Genomic DNA, 19844 nt, shown 5'->3' with positions numbered 1-19844 from the left:
GGTACTTGGAAGTAGGTACAGAGGAGATGTCGGGCAATTTTTTTTTAACACGCAGAGTGTGTGGAATGGGCTGCCAGCAACGGTGGTGAAGGCAGATAACATGTTCAGCACAGCATTGTGGGCCGAAGGGCCTGTATCATGCTGTAGGTTTTCTATGTTCTAATGGAGATGGGCATCAGATGGCAAAACATGGAAGATGCAAGAAATCCAATTTTCACACAGAAATCAGAAAAAAACTTAGCAAAGACACTGTTGAATACAATCAACCCGAATCTCTGCTTCTGTTCAGATGTTGCCCCATTTATTGAGTGCTCTAATACCTTCTGTTTTAACATCTTTTGAAAATATTATAAACCAAAACTCACTTGTTTGGTTTGAGAGGGTAGCTTGAGGGTAAGTGTTACCTGCTGTTTCATGAGGGTAATATTAGACATAATGGACGGAAAATCTGTTCCAATAGTTCTTCCTTCTTTGTCATGTTTATTTTACATTGAATGTCAGAAGTGATGGAGAACCAAAAGGAACAATTCTGAAACAATTCATGTGAATTTGTAGACAAAAGATTGTTGACAACAATATACAATGTACAGTATTTTTACTAAGTGAGACAAGATTACAGAAAAAATGCTTAACAAAATGGTGCTGCATGCAAGTACTGTACTTACAAATCTGACACTAATGCAATTATCAAAAGAGTAGCAACATTCAGTAAATACACATACTGTGTACAGGCCAATTTCTTAAGACTAATCTCCAATACAAATCATACAAGGATTTTGAACAATGAACTTGTAATACCCGACTTCAAAAGGGCAAAAACACACCAAAATGCTTCCATTTTCACTCTGTAGTTACCTCATTAAGCTTTCATGTCTCAGCAGTAATGTCAAAACTCAATATACTATGGCACAGATAAACTTTTGTATTAGCTTAGGAGGATTCTCCCCTTGCCTCCCCAAAGTATTTATCAACTGTACATACCAGTTACCTTATTTAGAAGAAAATTCCAATGAATTAATTCTCCATTACCATAATTTCCATTTAATTCAACAGGCATTTTGGTTTGCTCCCCACTTAAAAGGTAAAAATTGAGTGTGTTGCCTATAATTTTGTTAAAAGGTCACACACTTAAATATAAACCCATTAAACTAAAAAACATTCTTGAAACAAGTTGATGTCCAACAGCTTATCTAAAATAGCATTCTACTGAATTATCTAAAAATAAGTATCTACTTTTTTTTTCTAGGTTAGCTGCAGAAAAGTATCGTGTCACGTGGCACATTTCAAATGAGAAAACATGCACCACTGAGTAAGAGCATTCCAGCCTTGCTGTTACTTTCTCTGCCTCTGTGAATACCTTGTGGTGGCCTTGGCAGGTCCTTTCACCTTCTTTGGGGTTGCAGCAGACTTTTTAGGAGACCCACGCCGAGGCTTTTGAGGTGCTGCTGGCTTTTTAGCCAATTTTGAAGAAGACGGCCTTGATTTTTTAGCTGTTTTTTTTGCAGGTACTTTCTTTGACAGCATGCTCTTCTTAGCAGTAACTTCTTTCTTCGGTTTGGCAGCTTTTCGCTTCTGCAACTTGGCCTTGGCTTGTGGAATTGGCTTCTGTCTATTTTGGGTTACAAATATGATAGCATTAATATTGGTAGTTCAGCAAAATGGCTCTACTGACTGCTCATGGTTACAGTACAACTCCGTTTTTGGCATCCATCAAGGAAAGGAAGTATCAAATGGTTAAATCAAAGGACATTGGTTTAAAATCAAATGCACTATTTTGTTGCTCTTTCCAGGTATTAAACCAATGAGTAACAGTAGCATTCTATTTTTGTTTCAGATTTCCAGTTTTTCTTCATACCCAAGGCTTTGTAATTTTTCAATGCTGATGCTCTTCATACTTATAAAATTCCTAAATGACTGTTTGGGCAATCTTGTCAATATATTAAAAATGCAGCCACAAACATTCTCAAAATTAAAATAATTTAATGGCAAATACATACCTTTTTTTAGGAGGTTCATCTTCATCAGATTCTTCTTCTGACTCTGATACCTCATCCTCATCTTCCTCTTCTACCTCAGATTCATCCTCATTCTGATGCTGCTTTTCAGGGAAAAGGACACTAGGACTAAAGAAAAAGAAAAATATTTAGTCACAGTTAAGGAATATTACTCAACAGCAGGAAAGCTTAGTCCCTACATTGTCATCTAAATGGAAACAGCCTGCAGTAGCATAAGCAATCCTATTACAATTTAGACAGCAAACTACTGGAAATAAAGATGATAGAGAAAATTAGACAGCAGAGCAGAAAGAATTCAAGAGACAGAAAAAGACAAATATGAAAATTTGAAGCCTCATTGTATCTCTCAGCACTTAAAAGTCAATGAAATTGTAGTCAATTGTAATGTAAAAAAATAATCTAAGGGTTCAAGGCCTTTAGGCTGCATTTAGATTGTCCCTTCATGAAAACGCCAAGCTGTCCCGTCTAGATTTGAAAAACAATGATGATCAACTTCCAGAGTAACAGAATAGATTTCAAAACAAAAAGCTCCAGTTAACACATTAGAAATATGGAATGAAGGAAATGTTACAGTGCTCAATAGAAAGAAACACACTGCCTAACACAGATATCAAATTCATATTATCGAACTTCCATAAGTATACCAAATTAAAACAAAAGCCAGTGGTGTCAAAGAGATGAGAATGAAAAACCAGCACTGAAATACTAGTTCAAAATTGTTCGACTAAAACGATGCTATTTGCTCAAAGCATGCTAATTATCTTAAACCTCAATTACCTTGCAAATATTCAATCCCCTCTGTTGGCCAGATAGTAGTTATGAAACAGACTGAACAATCTAATCTCCTCTGATGAATCCTGCTACTCGAGATATCACCACAAGGACTCAGAATTAACTTGCCGATCCATCAGCAGCTTCATGAAAATCAGCTGTTGCAGGGATGACACCAGGCAGAAATGGTCCAGGCCTGGGTTCTACAGATGCAACTAAGAATGAAACAGCACAGATGTCTGCTGTTGGTCACCAAGTTAACTCACACTCTGGGAGCATCAAGAGAATGGTCAGTTGGTCAAAATCTAAGCTAGGGAAATGTAAAATTAAAAATTACTTGCCACTTAAAAGTTACTGTTGCAAATTCACTAAAAGAAAATGGAAAGTATAAATCTTAAAACTAATTTGCCAAAGGGCAATTACTGACCAAGATGGTGACTTTGGGCTTCTGAGGACCAGAACTACCAAATCAAACCCCACCATTCACACAACCAAAATGTACACAATGCAAAACATCTTACTTTCAGCAAAATATTCAAGCCTTTGAATTTTCTTTAGATTTCAACAATCAAGCCTTATGCTGAACATTTAAAAAATTAGTATTGGACAAACCAAAATAACAAACTTCATACAGAAGTAAGTCCTGATGCTGACCCATTCACTGTACCACTTTTAATGGCTGTAGCTACCTGCAAGCAGATGATCAACAAATGAGTATTTGGTGTTTCTAAATATGGAAACAAGCAAACCCTCTGACCAAAACTATATGCCAATCTGTTACTGAAATTTTACAATTTTCTGATATTAATTAAAATCATTCTTGCCTGGGGTAAAATGGGAAACAGAGCTGGAAGGAGCCACTGAATCCTTTGCCAGAAATCTGTTCAATCCATCCATTTTTTTCACATTTCTGCAGTGTTCTCTTCAACATATGCACTGGAAAAAAATAAGCACAAGACAATTAAAATACTAACACTGAAAAATGCAGTCATTTTGGTTACAGTGGTATAATGGGTAAAAGGAGAGACTCAAATCCATTCTTCCATGCAGAATTAACTTTACTCTCTTTGGAAGAGAGAATAACAATTAGTACTTTTTAAAAAATGCCACTCCAATTTTCAATTATAAATGTTTAAATTTATCTTCTGCATGCCAAGTATTATATCTTGTTGCAACACTGATGTAAAATTTTCTCAAAGCAGGTTCAATTCTTTTGTGATTATATGCTTCTCCTATAATAATCAATATATTATTTGCTTTTGTAGAAAAAAATGAAAGCCATTTTAATCATCTCTATTTATTTCTGCTCTCAAGTACACAGGTTAAATACTGATTGGTACCACTGCTAACATTCATTTCATGAAACCTGGTGAGATATCTGGATTATTGTAACACTCCTTCCATAATTGTGATATTCCATTCCTCGGCAAGGTATAATGAATAGTAATGTAGACAATTTCTCCCCTAAGTTCGCTGAAGCATGAGAAATGATTTTATTCCTTGGCCTTATCCAAAAGCCTAAGAGGGAGAACATGATCCGCGTCTTCTACATTATTAAGGGAATTATTAACATAAGTTAATTTGATAACATAGGAGCTAGCACATTGAGACTTACTTGGAAAGGGTTAGTTGTGCAGTTTCAATTAGTTGGTGTGCATTCAACTAGGAAGATCAACTCTTTGTTAGAGTAGCAATAACCACCTTGGAAAATAAGATAAGGACAGGAAGGTGCTTATATTTTTAAGTACAGGTCGACCTTCACTAATCCGGCACCATTGGGAGCTGAGAAGTGCTGGATTAGTGAAAATGCTGAATTACAGAAGGATCATGTTTAGCATAAATCAGTGCAGGATTATTGAAGGAACCGGATTACAGGTAGTCCGATTATTGAAGGTCGACCTGTATTAAGTAAACACTGCTGTCTTTCCAAATCTAGATATTATCATTAATGAATAAAGGAAGAATCTCTGATTTGTTGAGATGTGCAGAACTGGCTTTTGATCTCTTTACAACTCAACCAGAAAGATGTTGTATGGATGGGAGCAAACTGTCAAACAACAAATTTTTAAAATCTGATTTCAATTTAGATTTCTTTACATCTAGAGGAGTATGGGGTGTCAAATGGTTGTTGTGATGTGTCTAGTGTGGTAGTGTAGTGGGTAGTGCTAGTCACTCTCGCTTTCAGCTTCCACCACTGGCTAGCAGTCTCGCGAAAAGCAGAGCTGAATGTGCAAATCTCTCCCAGCCTGTAAATCAGGGATCCCCAACCTTTTTTGCACCGCGGACCGGTTTAATATTGACAATATTCTTGCGGACCGGCTGACCCGGGGGTGGGGTGTGTTAATCACAACCGCAACATAGGTGAAACTATAGTCACTTATAAGTCACTTATAACTCAATAGCATCATAACATTTTAAGTTATGTTTGGATATTAAACACAGCGCATATTTTCCTCGTATGAACATATAATGGCTAATAAAGTCAATTATAAGTCACTTATAACTCAATAGCATCATAACATTTTAAGTTATGTTTGGATATTAAACACAGCGCATATTTTCCTCGTATGAACATATAAAATCATTGCAACACACCAATATCACTGAATCATTGGGAGCCCTGGGCTTGTTTCCCTGCAACAAGACAGTCCCAACGAGGGGTGATGGGAGACAGCGATACTCGAAGGGGGTTCCTTATGTCCAGTCTATTCTGCAATTTAGTTTTCGTTATATTCATTGCAGAAAATCCTGCTTCGCAAAGATATGATGTTGGAAATGGAAGCAACATTTTCAGTGCTTTTGTGGCTATCTCAGGACACTCAGCCTTGACTTTGATCCAGAATGCCAGCAGAGATGTTATGTCAAACATACTTTTCAGCCTGTCATTTGCAAGCTCGAGGAATTGATCTTCTTCCCGTGCTGACATGGATGATTCACCGGGAACATTCACAAATGGGTCATGGACCCATTCCTTTGCACGTCTTGGGTCATTTGCGGTTGGGAAGTAACACTGGAATTCTGTCAACAGCAAAGATAGGTGATCGCGCACCAGCTGTGAGAAAGACGGTGCAGCCTCAGTCTCTCCCAAAATCCCAGTTAATGTTGGGAACAAGTCAAATATGCCCCTGTCCACTCATCATCCTCACACTTCCAGTTTGGCTTTGAAAGCAGACATTTTATCTGCCAACTTGAAGACAGTTGTCATTCTCCCCTGAAGTGACAATCTGATTTCATTGAGCAGGTTGAAGATGTCACACAGATAGCCACTAAGTACGACGCTCTCAGAACAGCAGCATTTGTGGAGGTGGTTGCTCTCAGTACTTGCTTCTGTCCCGCTTGCTCACGTTCTTTGCCTCTCAAAAAACTCAACAGGTTTGTCTTTAAGTGCAGGGTGCTTGGACTCAAGGTTCCGAAGCAGTTTTGAGGGCTTCATTGCCTCATTAGACAGTTTGTCTCCACGTATCACACACAGGGGGCTTGGAGCGTGCGAGTTACCAGTCGCAATAAAGCCATATTTTATGTACGACTCGTAGTATTTTCTGTTGAAGGAAGCTTTCTTTCTTTTTTTTTTGCCGTCTCTGCCTCAGCTGTCTCTGCGTTATCATCATCGTTAGGCCTTTTATGTCCCCTACCACATCTTCCAAAGAAACTCTCAAGCGACAATTGTTTCTGACTCATACCAACTGATGACCTCGCGTACGTTCAAGTTCAACAGTGGACGTGACAGGGAATGAGGAAAGGTGCAGCTGACTCATCGCTTCATACCGCCAAATAATATCGTTTCCTCGTGGCCCGGTGGTTGGGGACCACTGCTGTACATAGCCTCTCCAACAGCAAGCCTCCTGTGGTGCCTCCTCACTGGCAACACACAGAAACTGAACTTCTTTCAGACTTGGGCTGAACTAGAGGATGGGGAGAAGATCTGGCCCCTACACACGTAGCACGCAGGCTGGACACGTCCTGGTGCTTGTGAACAAAATCCTTAGCTATGGGTAAATAGTCCCACTGCCTGGTGGACAGCTTCAGGAGAGACGAAGTCTACGGGAGTAAACCCAGACAGAAAATCCAGAGTGGAGCCCCTAAGGCAGCTGAATGTCACTGAACATCTAGTTGGCAGCTCCTGCAGCCAAGCTGGTGCCAAATATATTGCTTCACTTTCCTTTGGACTATGCCAGTGAGGCAGAGAGGGGGATCTTGACGACTGGGCATCCCAGGATCTCTGTATCTTCTGCCCAGGCTTATGCCCTGGAGAGGTCACTCCTTCATCACAGGAGTATGAATGACTGCATGTTTGTGACTTGCACTGGCAGAGATGACTAATCTTGATATTTATGGCTAGGATCTAATGCAAAAAACAACATCTATAATAATTCATCTTAGGATGAGACTCCGCATTCTAGAAAACCCAAGATGTCCTGAATTTTCAGAGAATGGGGTTTCTCTATGCTGCCCTCACCTGCATCTCCTTCATTTCCCATACATCTGCCTCATTCCATCCTTCACTGCCATAATAGTAATAGGGTTCCGCTTATGCATACCTAACACCCTACGAGCTTTCATATCTACATCATCTTCCGGAACCAACACGATCTACAACGGGGTCCTACTGCTCAGCTCATCTTTCCCTCCCCCAACCTATATAGGCATCAGTCTCTACATGACTCTCTTATCCTCTCGTCTCTCTCCACTGATCTTCCTCCTGGCACTTATCCCTGTAAATAGGACAAGTGCTACACTTCACCTGCAAATCTGTCAGAGATTTCTTGGTGGCCACCCACTTCAATTTGATTTCCCATTCCAATGTCAGTCCTTGGCACCCTCTACTGCCACGATGAGGCCACACTCAAGTTGGAGGAACAACACATCACATTTCATCTGGGTAGCCTCCAACAATGGCATTAACACTAATTTCTCTTAACTTTCTGTAATTCCTCTGCCCTCTATTCTTCTCACATTTTCCAAACGCCATTCTGGTTACCCTCGTACCCCTTCTCTTCTCTCCATCTACCTATCACCCCCCTTTGATGCCCCTCCTCCTTCCCTTACTTTCATAGTTCACTGTCCTATCCCATTAGATTCCTTCTTCAGCCTTTTATCCCATTCACCTATGACCTCCCAGCTTCTTATTTCATCACTCCTCCCCCACCCAACTCCCCCCTCATCTGGTTTCACCTATCACTTGGCAGCTTGTACTCCTTGCTCTCCCACCTTCTAAATCTAGATTCTTCCTCTTCCTTTCCAGTCCTGATGAAGGGTTTCAGCCCAAAACATAGACTGTTAATTCCTCTCCTGGTATTGTCTGATTTGTTGAGTTTTTCCAACACACTGATGCTACTGTAATAAAGATCTATTAGTAATGATACAAGTTTCTTTCACCTTTAAGATTAGATGTCCAAGTTCTTCCATCTTTCAACACCTGAAGATAATGGATTTCCTAGAAAACAGTGCCATTTTCACTCAGATCTTTTCAGCATTTTTGCAGGTGGGTTTTGTCCTTAAACTTCTCCAGTATATCAAACTTGGCCTGCAAATGACCCTATCCTAACACAGGAAATAAATTGCCCTGTTCCTCACCACCTAACCCAAAGAGAATACACTCTAGATAATTCTACTTAAAATACGCCAGTCAACAATAAGGGTCGTTGGCTTGCTGCTGACTGGAAGATGTTGCCCAATTTTTCTCAGTCTTGTGCTCCTTTCTTTAACATATCAACTTTTTTTTTTGCCCTGGAATGATTTTTCTTTTATTTTTTTTTTCTTTTTTTTTAAATTTTATTTTTATTTGGATAAGGAGTTCACAATTATCATGTACTTTTTTCACACATATAACCTTTTCCATTTTTTTATATGTATAAAACTACAATTATTTATACATTCTTAATACACATTGAGATGATATAAAAGCAAAATAAACATTTAAATAGATAATTATGTACTGTGGTAAATCTAACCTATTAGGCTAAGTAATGAAATTAGTTGTTAAGAAAAATGGTAATAATAGTTTCCATACAACCCTTCTGGACCATTTCCACTGGTCCAAAATGTTGCATACAAGCCTATATACCAACCATTGTAGGTGTTTATATCCCAATTTGTTCGTGCTTGTTCCTGCCCGCAGACATAATTATTCAATCCCTATGTACTCATTTACTTAATTTTTTCATTTTTTTTATCCCTTTCCCAAATCTTTCCCTTTACTTGTGTTAATTCTCTATTTTCCAAAAAAAAACAACAAACATTTAGACTAGGGGTGCTTACGTTAGCAATATTACTGTGTTGATGAGAAGAGCAATATAAATCATTAGGAGAGTCATCTAAAGTCTGCTCGCATTGGGGTTATATATTCAATGCATTTATTCCAGATTTGATAAAATGTTTCTTTTTGAGTTCTCAGGGAGTAGGTCAACTTTTCCATTTTGAGTATTTCCAAGATAATTTCGTACCAATCTTCTAATGTAGGTGGTATTGGATTTAGCCATTTTCTAGTGATTGATTTCTTACTTGCCGCTAAGAGGGCCTGCAGCAACTTTATATCTTCCTTCTGTTCAAGGAACAATACATGCCCCAAATAGAGCGTCTCAAAGTTCAGAGGTATCTGGGACCTAAGTACCTTAACTAATGTTCTATGAATACCTTCCCAAAATAGACTTAATTTAGGGCAATCCCAGAAAATATGAAAATGATTTGCCTCCTTAGAGCCGCACCTTCTCCAACACATCACATTTGTATCTTTATATTTTTCCTGATATGGGGTCTTGAAGTATCTTATAATGTTTTTCCAACAATGTTCTCTCCAAGTCAAAGAAATAGTCGAGGACCATTGAAAGCTGCAGATTTTCCCCCAAGCCTCCTCTGAAAGTACCAACCCCGCTTCTTTCTCCCACTTCTCTTTAATATACAGTGTATTTACATTTTTAGCATGGGAGAGTGCATTATATAATCGAGAAACTGATTTACTAGGTATTGAACTGCAAGCCGAATTCAGAATCTTGAAAAATTCTAATTCTACTGTTGATAGGTCTGTATATCTACAACTCTGGTTAACATAGTTTCATATTTGAAGGTACCTAAAAAAGTCATTATGTTCTAGGCCATGTTTGTCCTGCAGGATTTGGAAACTTTGTAATACTCTTTTATCTATAAATGAGAGGTAGGTTGTAAGACCTTTCTTTATCCATAGCTCAAATCTTTTATCTCCTCTGTTGGGAAGGAATTCGGTATCATATGCACACCATCTAAAGAGTTTTAGCATGTTATTAATTCCACATGAATTAACCACCTTCTGCCATACTTTTAATGTAAGATTTATCCAAGCATTATTAAATTTTTCCAACTGGGCCATCAATCCTTTGTCAGCTATTGAGGCCTGAAGAGGAAAACTGTCAACTAATCCAAATTCTATTTCCTTCCATCTAGCCTTATATTCCCTATTACACCAATATAACAGAGGGGTTATCTGTGAGGCATAAAAATAATTTCTCAGGCAAGGAAGAACCATACCTCCTCTTTCCTTCCCTAACTGTAAAGTGTTATATCGAATTCTAGGTTTCCTTCCTTGCCAAATGAAGCGGGAAATCCATTTGTCCCATTCCCTGAATTGATTATCATCCACCTCCACTGGTAAAGTACGGAAAAGATGTAATAACCAAGGAAGAATATTCATTTTTATAGTATTTATCCTTGAATTTAAACTTAAAAAGGGGATAAGATTCCATCTATGCATATCTGCTTTTATCTCTGAGATTAATGGCCCATAATTTACCTGTGACAGTGTTGAAAGATCCTTCGGCAGGGTTATTCCTAAATATTTTAATGATTTAGCTTCCCACTTAAGGTCGTATGTATCCTGCAATTTTTTGGATGGTGTATAATTTAGGGACATAACCTGCGTTTTCTTTACATTTATTTTATAACCTGATATTTTCCCAAAGTCATCCAACAGTGTAAACAATCCTATAAATGATTTTTCTGGTCCACTCAGATAGACCAAAACATCATCAGCGAATAACGCCACTTTCTGTTCAATCCCTGCCACCTTGATACCTTTTACGATTTTGCTCTGTCTTATTAGTTGGGCAAGTGGTTCAATATATAGCGCAAAAAGGAGAGGAGAAATTGGGCATCCCTGTCTAGTGCCTCTCTCTAAAATGAAGGAGTCAGAGAGGTCCCCATTTATCTTAATTCGGGCTGTAGGGCTGTCATATAGAGTCTGAATTACTTTAATAAACCTTTCTTGAAAGCCGAATCTTCCTAACACACTGTATAGGAATGCCCAACTAACCGAATCAAAAGCTTTCTCAGCGTCCAATCCTACTACCATTGTCTCTGTCTCGTTCTTATTAACCTGTTCTAATATGTGCAGAGTTCTCCTTATGTTGTCCTGTGTTTGTCTTTGTTGAATAAATCCAGTCTGGTCTAAATGGATTAGGCCAGGTAAAAGCTTTTCCAATCTGCACGCTAATATAGATGTAAATAGTTTGTAATCTAAATTAAGAACACTAATTGGCCGATAATTGCCACATTCTAGTTTATCTTTACCCTCTTTAGGAATAACTGAAATAATCGCTTCTCTCCAGGAAGGTGGAGTTTCTCCTCTCTGCAAGATCCAATTAAAGGTGTTAAGTAGTAATGGGGCTAACTGTGTCTTCAGGGACTTGTACCACTCTGAGGTAAACCCATCAGAACCTGGGGACTTTCCAGCCTTTAACCTAGAGATGGCCACGTTCAGTTCTTTGACAGTTACTGGTTCTAATAAACTTTCATTTTGTAAATCTGTAAGTTTAGGTAGATCTAAAAAATTCAATACACTGTCTATATAGGGCTCATTGGGGGCCCGGGGTTGGGAGTACAGCTCTCGATAATACGTTTCAAAACTCTCTTGAATTTTCCCTATTGTACTCTCCACAAGCTTTGTCTTTGGATTCTTTATTTTATGAATTGTATTGTCTGCTTGTTGTTTTCGTAATTTATATGCTAATAATCTAGCTGATTTACCTCCTACTTCATAATTCTTTTGTCTCAGGTAAAGAAAATTTCTTTGAGTTTCCAACGTATAAATATCATCAATTTCACTTTGCAATTTCCTAATTTCCTGTTTTCGATTTGAATTACTTTTGTTGCTATCTCCAACTTGAAGTTGTTTTAATTTTCCTTGAAGGTCTGCTAATTTTTGTGCATTGATTTTTTTCATGTGAGTAGTAATGGAAATAATTTTCCCTCTCAGTCCAGCTTTCAATGTATCCCATAAAATCACTGGTGATGTTTCTCCCGTGTCATTAAGGTCTAGATATTCTTTGATTTCTCCCCTTAATCTCTCCATTACTTTTGGGTTATTAAGTATATGTGAGTTTAGCCTCCATAGTGTTTTCCTCATTTTCCTTTCCAGGATTAGAGACATAGAGACTGGGCTATGATCCGACAGATCAATTGTTGCAATATTACAGTTTTTTATCCTGAGTCTATCTGTATTAAAGATAAAGAAATAGTCTATCCTTGAATAGGCTGAATGAGGGAAAGAGTAATATGTATAATCTTTACTAGTAGGGTGTAATTCCCTCCAGACATCTATAATTCCCAACTCCTCCATCAATGAATTCACTTTCCAAGTCAGAGGTTTATTCTGAGTAACTATTCTTGAAGAATCTAATATAGGATTTAATCTAATATTAAAATCCCCTCCACAAATTACTACCCCTCGAGAACTGACCATTAGGTCAAAAATGTGTCTATAAAATGACCATTCACTACCTGGAGGAGCATAAACATTCAGCAATGTTATTTCTGTACCTTCTATTCTTCCTGTGATTTTTACAAACCGTCCTTCTTTGTCTCTAGTCTCTGAAATATGTTCATAATTAAGAGTACTTGATATTAAAGTAGCTACCCCTCTTTTGTGACTCAATTTATATGATGAATAAAATACATGCTTAAAGCCCATTCTTTTTAATTTTCCATGTTCAGATTGGCTCATATGTGTTTCCTGGAGGAAAGCTATTTGTGCCCTCTCTTTTTTTCAATTTAGACATAATCTTATTTCTTTTAATTGGATTCAAAACCCCATTAACATTATAGGAAATTATTTTTACCAATTCAGTTTGCATTTTTCTCTAGTAGAAAAAAAGCACTCTTCTTTTCTAACCAAACAGTAAGCAATCCCTTCTCAACAGTAAACCAAGACATATAACCACACCCTAGACATTTCTGAACGTATAACATTTGAAAATTTTCCCCGACTTCCCACAGTGAGGCCTGAGCACCGACCCGCCTCAGTTCAGAGGGATAACCTCTATCTTCACCCTGTGTTAGAGGGCCCTCAGCAGTTTGAATAATCATAGAGAATTTTCTCCTATTTATGTCTCGACCATATTGCTATCATTCAATTTATTCCACCTAGATTATTTTCAATTACCAGTTTTCATTTTACTTTTAAGTCCGATTTACTCTTTTCAGTCATTTCTCTTAATTAATCTGTACTCTCTGTACATTCGCGTCTGAATATTTGCAGCTTTTCCTTGTAGTTTGACACTCTGTTTCGAGTGGAGCGTCCTCGCCCAACTAACTGCCACGACTTCTGCCGAATCCTCTCCAGTAGCGACTCCGGTTGGGTGATAACTTTAATAGGTAGTCCCCGGTCCACCAGGTCCAACGTTGCCTCCTCCACCGTAGCGTAAGTTTTTGTCCCTTCGTCGTAAAAGACTCTCAGCCGAGCTGGATACAGGGTCTGGAATCTGATGTTGTTTTCCTTCAGGACTCTCCGTGTTTCCGTATATTCCTTCCGTCTGGCAAGAATCCCCGGTGCGTAGTCGTGGTCTAAACTGATTTTACAGTTGTTCCACATGAAACCTTTCTTTTGCCATGCTCTTTTAAGCACCTCTTCCTTCGTTCTGTAACTGAGAAATCTGATCAGAATCGATCTGGGCTGGGCGCCTGCCGGGGGCTGTGGTGCCAACGCGCGGTGAGCCCTTTCTAGCTGTAGGTCTTTTGCGGCCGGTATATCAAGGTTCTCTCTAAGCAGCTTCTCCACGAAGGGAATCATCAATCCGGGTTTACCTTCGGTTCCTTCGGGAACTCCGTAGATCCTCACATTTTCCCTTCTCGAGCGGCCTTCTTGATCTATTAGTTTCCACTGGAGTTGGTCTTGTAGCTTCAGCATTTCTGCTATCACTTCCTCGGCATTTTGTAGCTTCTCTTCAATTCCAACAATCCTCGCTTCGGCTTCATCTATCCGCGAGTTAGTTTTTACTATTTCTCCTTTAATATCTTCCAGCTGTTTGCTGTTATCTTGTCGGAACTCGCGAATCTCTCCAAGAATCAAAGACAGAGTCACCGATTCCCCCTCATTATCTCCGTCCTGGCTTGCCGTGGGAGAGCTAGGCCCTTCGCCTTGCTGCATCTCTTTATGTTTATCAGCCTTCGAAGCGGACTTTTTATTCTTGTTCTTAGACATCATCCTTGCCCCTTTTATTAATATAGTTATGCAATATTAAGTATTTGTCTAAATTCGATTTTGGGGCAGTTTACCTTCTTTTTTGTCGAGAGACCTTTTCCTTACGCCGCCATTCCTTTGATGACCCGGAAGTCCGATTTTTCTTTTAAGTAGTTTAAAATAAAAGCACCTTGGAAGTAAGGTTTCCCATGAATCTAATTCCTTCATTCCCTGTCTTGGTACTGATACCACAGAAACATAGAAAACCTACAGCACAATACAGGCCCTTCAGCCCACAGTGTTGTGCCAAACACGTACTTTAGAAATTACCTCAGGTTACCCATAGCCCTCTATTTTTCTAAGCTCCATGTACCTATCCAGGAGTCTCTTAAAAGACACTATTGTATCCGCCTTCACTACCGTTGCTGGCAGCCCATTTCACGATCTCACCACTCTGCGTAAAAAACTTACCCCTGACATCTCCTCTGTACCTACTTCCAAGCACCATAAAACTGTGTCCTCTCGTGTTAGCCATTTCAGACCTGGGAAAAAGCCTCTGATTATCCACACGATCAAAGCCTCTCATCTTATACACCTCTATCAGGTCACCTCTCATCCTCTGTCGCTCCAAGGAGAAAAGGCCAAGTTCTCTGAACCTATTCTCATAGGTTGTGCTCGCCAATCCAGGCAACATCCTTGTAAATCTCCTCTGCTCCCTTTCCATAGTTTCCAAATCCTTCCTGTAGTGAGGTGACCAGAACTGAGAAGCATACTCCAAGTGGGGTCTGACCTGGTCCTATATAGCTGTAACATTACCTCTCGGCTCTTGAACTCAATCCCACAGTTGATGAAGGCCAATACACCGTAGGCTTCTTAACCACACAGTCAACCTGCGCAGCAGCTTTGAACGTCCTATGGACTCGGACCCCAAGATGCCTCTGATCCTCTGCACTGCCAAGAGTCTTACCACTAATACTATATTTGACCTACCAAAATGAACCACCTCACACTTATCTGGGTTGAACTCCATCTGCCACTTCTCAGCCCAGTTTTGCATCCTATCGATGACCCACTGTAACCTCTGACAGCCCTCCACACTATCCACAACACCCACACCTTTGTGACATCAGCAAATTTATTAACCCATCTCTCCACTTCCTCATCCAGATCATTTATAAAACTTACAAAAAGGGATCACAGAACAGATCCCTGAGGCACACCACTGGTCAACAACCTCCATGCAGAATATGAGCCGTTTAAAACCATTCTTTGCCTTCTGTGTGCAAGCCAGTTCTGAATCCACAAAGCAAGGTCCCCTTGGATCCCATGCTTCCTTACTTTCTCAATAAGTCTTGGGGTACCTTATCAAATGCCTTGCTGAAATCCATATACACATCTGTGATCTGCGGCTCTACCTTCATCAATGTGTTTAGTTACATCCTCAAAAAATTAAATCAGGCTCATAAGGCACGACCTGCCTTTGACAAAGCCATGCTGACTACTAATCATATTATGCCTCTCCAAATGTTCATAAATCCTGCCTCTCAGGATCTTCTCCATCAACTTATCAATCACTGAACTAAGAACCACTGGTCTACAATTTCCTGAGCTATCTCTACTCCCTTTCTTGAATAAGGGAACAACATCTGAAACCCTCCAATCCTCTGGAACCTCTCCCATCCCCATGGATGATGCAAGGATCATCGTCAGAGGCTCAGCAATCTCCTCCCTCACTTCCCACAGTAGCCTGGGGTACATCTCGTCCAATCCCGATGAGTTATACAACTTGACGCTTTCCAAATGCTCCAGCACATCCTCGTTCTTAATGTCTCAAGCTTTTCAGTCTGCTGTACATCCCTACGATCGCTAAGGTCCTTTTCCATAGTGAATATTGAAGCAAAGTATTCATTAAGTACCTCCCTAATTTATAAAACACCCAGTGATGTTTGTTTACATTGAAGCAAACCAAGCAAACGTTGTCATATCCCTACTTTCAAACAGATTGACAAACTATATTCTTTAATAGCAGTACCAATCAATTCAGAGGATTGGGTTATGCACTCTGCATTACATAGATTCATACTGATGCCATACATAAAGCTTCAAGTAACCTTAAAAACACACACAGCATCTATCACCAGATGTTTAAGGTTCATTAAGTCTCGCCTAAACTATGTTTATTCATTACTAGATAATATTTCAAACAACTGTCCACAGTCAATATACAATTTGTTGCAACATGCAAGTGTTAAGAATGCCAACTTGTCAAACTTTAGCAGCAACTTAAGTCAGCCATAACTACTTTCACAATTACACCAGATGTTTCCAGAAGGGCATCATAAAATTAGATCTCAAATAACTATTTTTAATGAAGTAATTGTGAACTAAAGATAGGAAAGATAATGTTCAACTTACTCTGGAAATTTGAATTTGTTGCAGGAACTTTCTCTGACACATATTTTTTAAGTGCTGTAGTTGAACAGGTTTTTGGTTCATTCATGGCAGTTATAGCACTTAGAATTGCGTCCTCAAATGGACCTCCAGTCAACAATGGCTTGTCTCCAGCCTTTTTAAGCTGCAACAGGAAGATGGAAGCAGTAAAACCTAACAAAAGATTCTAAACACTAATCAAGTTTCAATGTTATGTAACAAGTGGAGCTAAGGTGTAGATCTTTGTGTTCATTAAGCAAATTGCACAACCCTGGCTAACACCAGGACAATGGGATGGTTCTGCCCAGCTTAACCAAGTTAAAGCTTCCATGTGAGAACTCATCCCCACCCAAATTCACTAACCAATTGTCTGACTGCAGTTATATAATCCAGTGGTTCTCAACCTTTTCCTGCTCGTGCCCAATTTGTGACTTTCATTTACTTCTGTGACCATAGTCTCCTAGTTGCTAATGTTATTTTTGGTCAACTGTACTAATTATTCTAATATACAGTCAATATTTATGTTTTAACATGTTTTTAGATAATATGTTAAATATAGTGTTACGGGTATATATGAAAACTAAATCTATTTCAAAGCTCCGAATAAGCTGCTTTATTTATATTTATAAAATATTCTTCCAAGCAGCAACAATAAAGTGCTTAATATTGTTACTTAGAGTATTTATTGAGATCCTTGTGACGGATGCAAGCTATCCAGTTTTTGAATTATCTGTTTGCAACTTGGTTAAAGATAATCAAAGATCACCTCTCTTTACATCAAGATGATTACAAGGTTTTGATAGCAGGTGAAGAGCTTAACTAAAACCACACCGAACTAGAAAAGAGGTGGAAAATCCAATTGAAAACAACTTTGCTTTCTCCCAGAACTGTGGAAACTTATTTTGAATATATCTTATTATCCAGAAATTTTACTTGCTGCATTTGAATTTTGCTTGAACTGTTAGAACAACGTCATTCACTTTCACCCCAAATGGATCCATCACCCAATCTGGAATATGCATCTCCAGCAGGTCGCCGAACCAAAATTTATATCAATGTGCAGTTGTTTCAAATGATTAAGATATACAATCAGATCATCATCTTGCAATTCTATTTTAAGAGTGGCCAGTAAAGGAAATTGCATAAACTCGTGACGTCCAATATTGAGTTTCCCAAGGAAAGCAGTAGTAGTATCTTTGCATGGTATGAGATTGCAATTTTTTTTTCAACTAACTGTTTGTTTAATAAATTCAGTTTTTCAAATATACCCAACAGGTAAAATGTCAGACTTAGCAGGGACAATGTGTTGTTATAACTTAGAAACGCTACAATACTATCCCAAAGTACAACAATTATCTTTTGATAACCTTCAAGCAGGAAGCTGGGATAATGATTGACCCCCCCCCCCAAAAAACACACAATGCTGTTTTGCTGCCTTATTTGCATCACCTAGCATTATTTTCCCATCCATTTCATTTAGGGTTACAATTAAATCACAAGTGTCCATTTTCAGAAATGTGTATGTATGTATATATGTAATATATACATATATATATGTAATAATATATGTATTTCTTGTTTCTGTTTTACTTGTGGCCCCTATGAAATCCAGCGGGGGGGGGGTTATATTGCCCATATTGAGACCCACTGATTTAATAAAAAACAACTTATTTCAAAGTTTAGTTCATCCTTCTTCTGCTCTCTAATAATTAACACCAAACATCAGTATCCATTCAGGAAGTAGTAGTAGTGTGATCACTCCAGTCGAGTATTAAGTTCTCTTAAGGGATTGTCGATTGTTAGGTCCTCTGGTGGCTGTAGTTAGTGGTTGGATCTTTTGGCTGTTCAATAACAAGAGTCCTGCACCAACTACATGTCAGTTTCCTTTACTCTCAGGATCTTTGTGAAGGAATAAAAATTAAAATGATAAACGATATATACAATGAAATTTATGTTTCAAGGATATTCCAACAAATTAATAAAATCCCAAACTGGGTTGGGAGCAGAGGTTGACATAAAACCCTCATGATAATTTCCAAAAGGTGGTGAGACTGAAGTGCACTTCAATGTAGTAGAACACATGTACCTTAAACTGACAACCTTGCCCATCCATTTTTCACGTCTAGCATCAGTGGTTCTTACCTGGAATGTGCCCGATGCTCCCTTGCCAGTGATCTGCTCCAGCTGACCCTTATCTACAGCTCTTTGCAAAGCCTGTTTGAGTAAATATGGCCTGCAAATCAATCACATGCAAAATAGTTGTCAATGGTAGAAATGCAACAGGAAAAAAATCAACATTACAACCCCACATCATGCATGCCTCAGAGAAATGAACAGCCTATTTCATGTACTGAGGATGGCAGAATTTTGTAGCAAGGCTAAGAAAGGTTCAGTAGCACCCTGATGCACTTTTCTTGACCATTAGTCATTTAATTTCTATTTTGTTCTTCCCAGTGAAAGGGAAGATGATCATGCTCACCAGTGAATGGGACAGATAGATGGAAAAGGTAAAAGAAAACAGAGCAATGCAGAGGGAAAAGAAATCACACAGAGGGGAAAACACTAGGCCACAAGAAAAAAGTTGCTAAGAAGTAACATTGCTGCTCTGAACTTCTTCCTTCCCTTTTGTATGCATGTAACTTTATGTTCTCTCTCTCCCACTATGACTAACATTTGGTGACTGTGGTTAAATTAGAAAACTATACCTCTTTTTTTGCCTCTACTGTCTATGATCCAAATTTGGAGGAAAACTCACTTGGCTAAAATTCAGTTTACTCAGCAGAAGTAGTCAGTTATCTAACCAATTAAGATTGAAAATACAATTTTACCTTGACAAATGACCTGAGCAATGGGTGCATCTGGTGACCAATCTTCAAAAATGAAAAACAGACCATGCTAAGAGAATCCATGGTCTTTCAAGCTGAATCTTAAAAGTAGGAGTTTACACTTTAGTTGTAGCCTTGGGCAAATGCACGAATATAAATCTTTACTTTCCTACCTGCTCTCAGCATTCAGTTTGGGGTAATATTGAAGGAGATACTTCTTGATAAGACTGTATGATGCCTCTTTAGGTTCACATAGCTTTGTAAATGCCAGTGGTAGAGCATCCTCCAGTTTTATTGGCTGCTCCGTTGGTCCAGATGAAGCAGATTTCTATTAAAAAAGAATAGTATGCCTGATTAAAAACAACTTTTCTTAAATCC

General features: G+C 38.7%; 1 protein-coding gene across 2 annotated transcripts in view; it reads right to left on the bottom strand.

Moving 5' to 3' along the window:
- Positions 1 to 578: 578 nt before the first annotated feature.
- Positions 579 to 19844, bottom strand: part of hp1bp3 (heterochromatin protein 1, binding protein 3) — a 35222-nt gene continuing 15956 nt past the window's right edge. For both annotated transcript variants that reach the window (XM_063033320.1, XM_063033321.1), the window contains exons 7-12: positions 19640 to 19794; positions 18784 to 18874; positions 16627 to 16786; positions 3611 to 3722; positions 1998 to 2123; positions 579 to 1609 (exon numbers count right to left, since the gene is read on the bottom strand). In XM_063033320.1, coding sequence (XP_062889390.1) covers positions 1333 to 1609; positions 1998 to 2123; positions 3611 to 3722; positions 16627 to 16786; positions 18784 to 18874; positions 19640 to 19794 — 921 coding nt within the window. In that variant the 3' untranslated portion in view covers positions 579 to 1332. The remainder of the gene's footprint in view (positions 1610 to 1997; positions 2124 to 3610; positions 3723 to 16626; positions 16787 to 18783; positions 18875 to 19639; positions 19795 to 19844) is intronic.

Source organism: Mobula hypostoma, chromosome 25, assembly GCF_963921235.1.
Source record: "Mobula hypostoma chromosome 25, sMobHyp1.1, whole genome shotgun sequence".
NCBI lineage: Eukaryota > Metazoa > Chordata > Chondrichthyes > Myliobatiformes > Myliobatidae > Mobula > Mobula hypostoma.
Note: the sequence above shows the minus strand (reverse complement) of the source record. Positions and strands in the feature narration are given on the sequence as shown.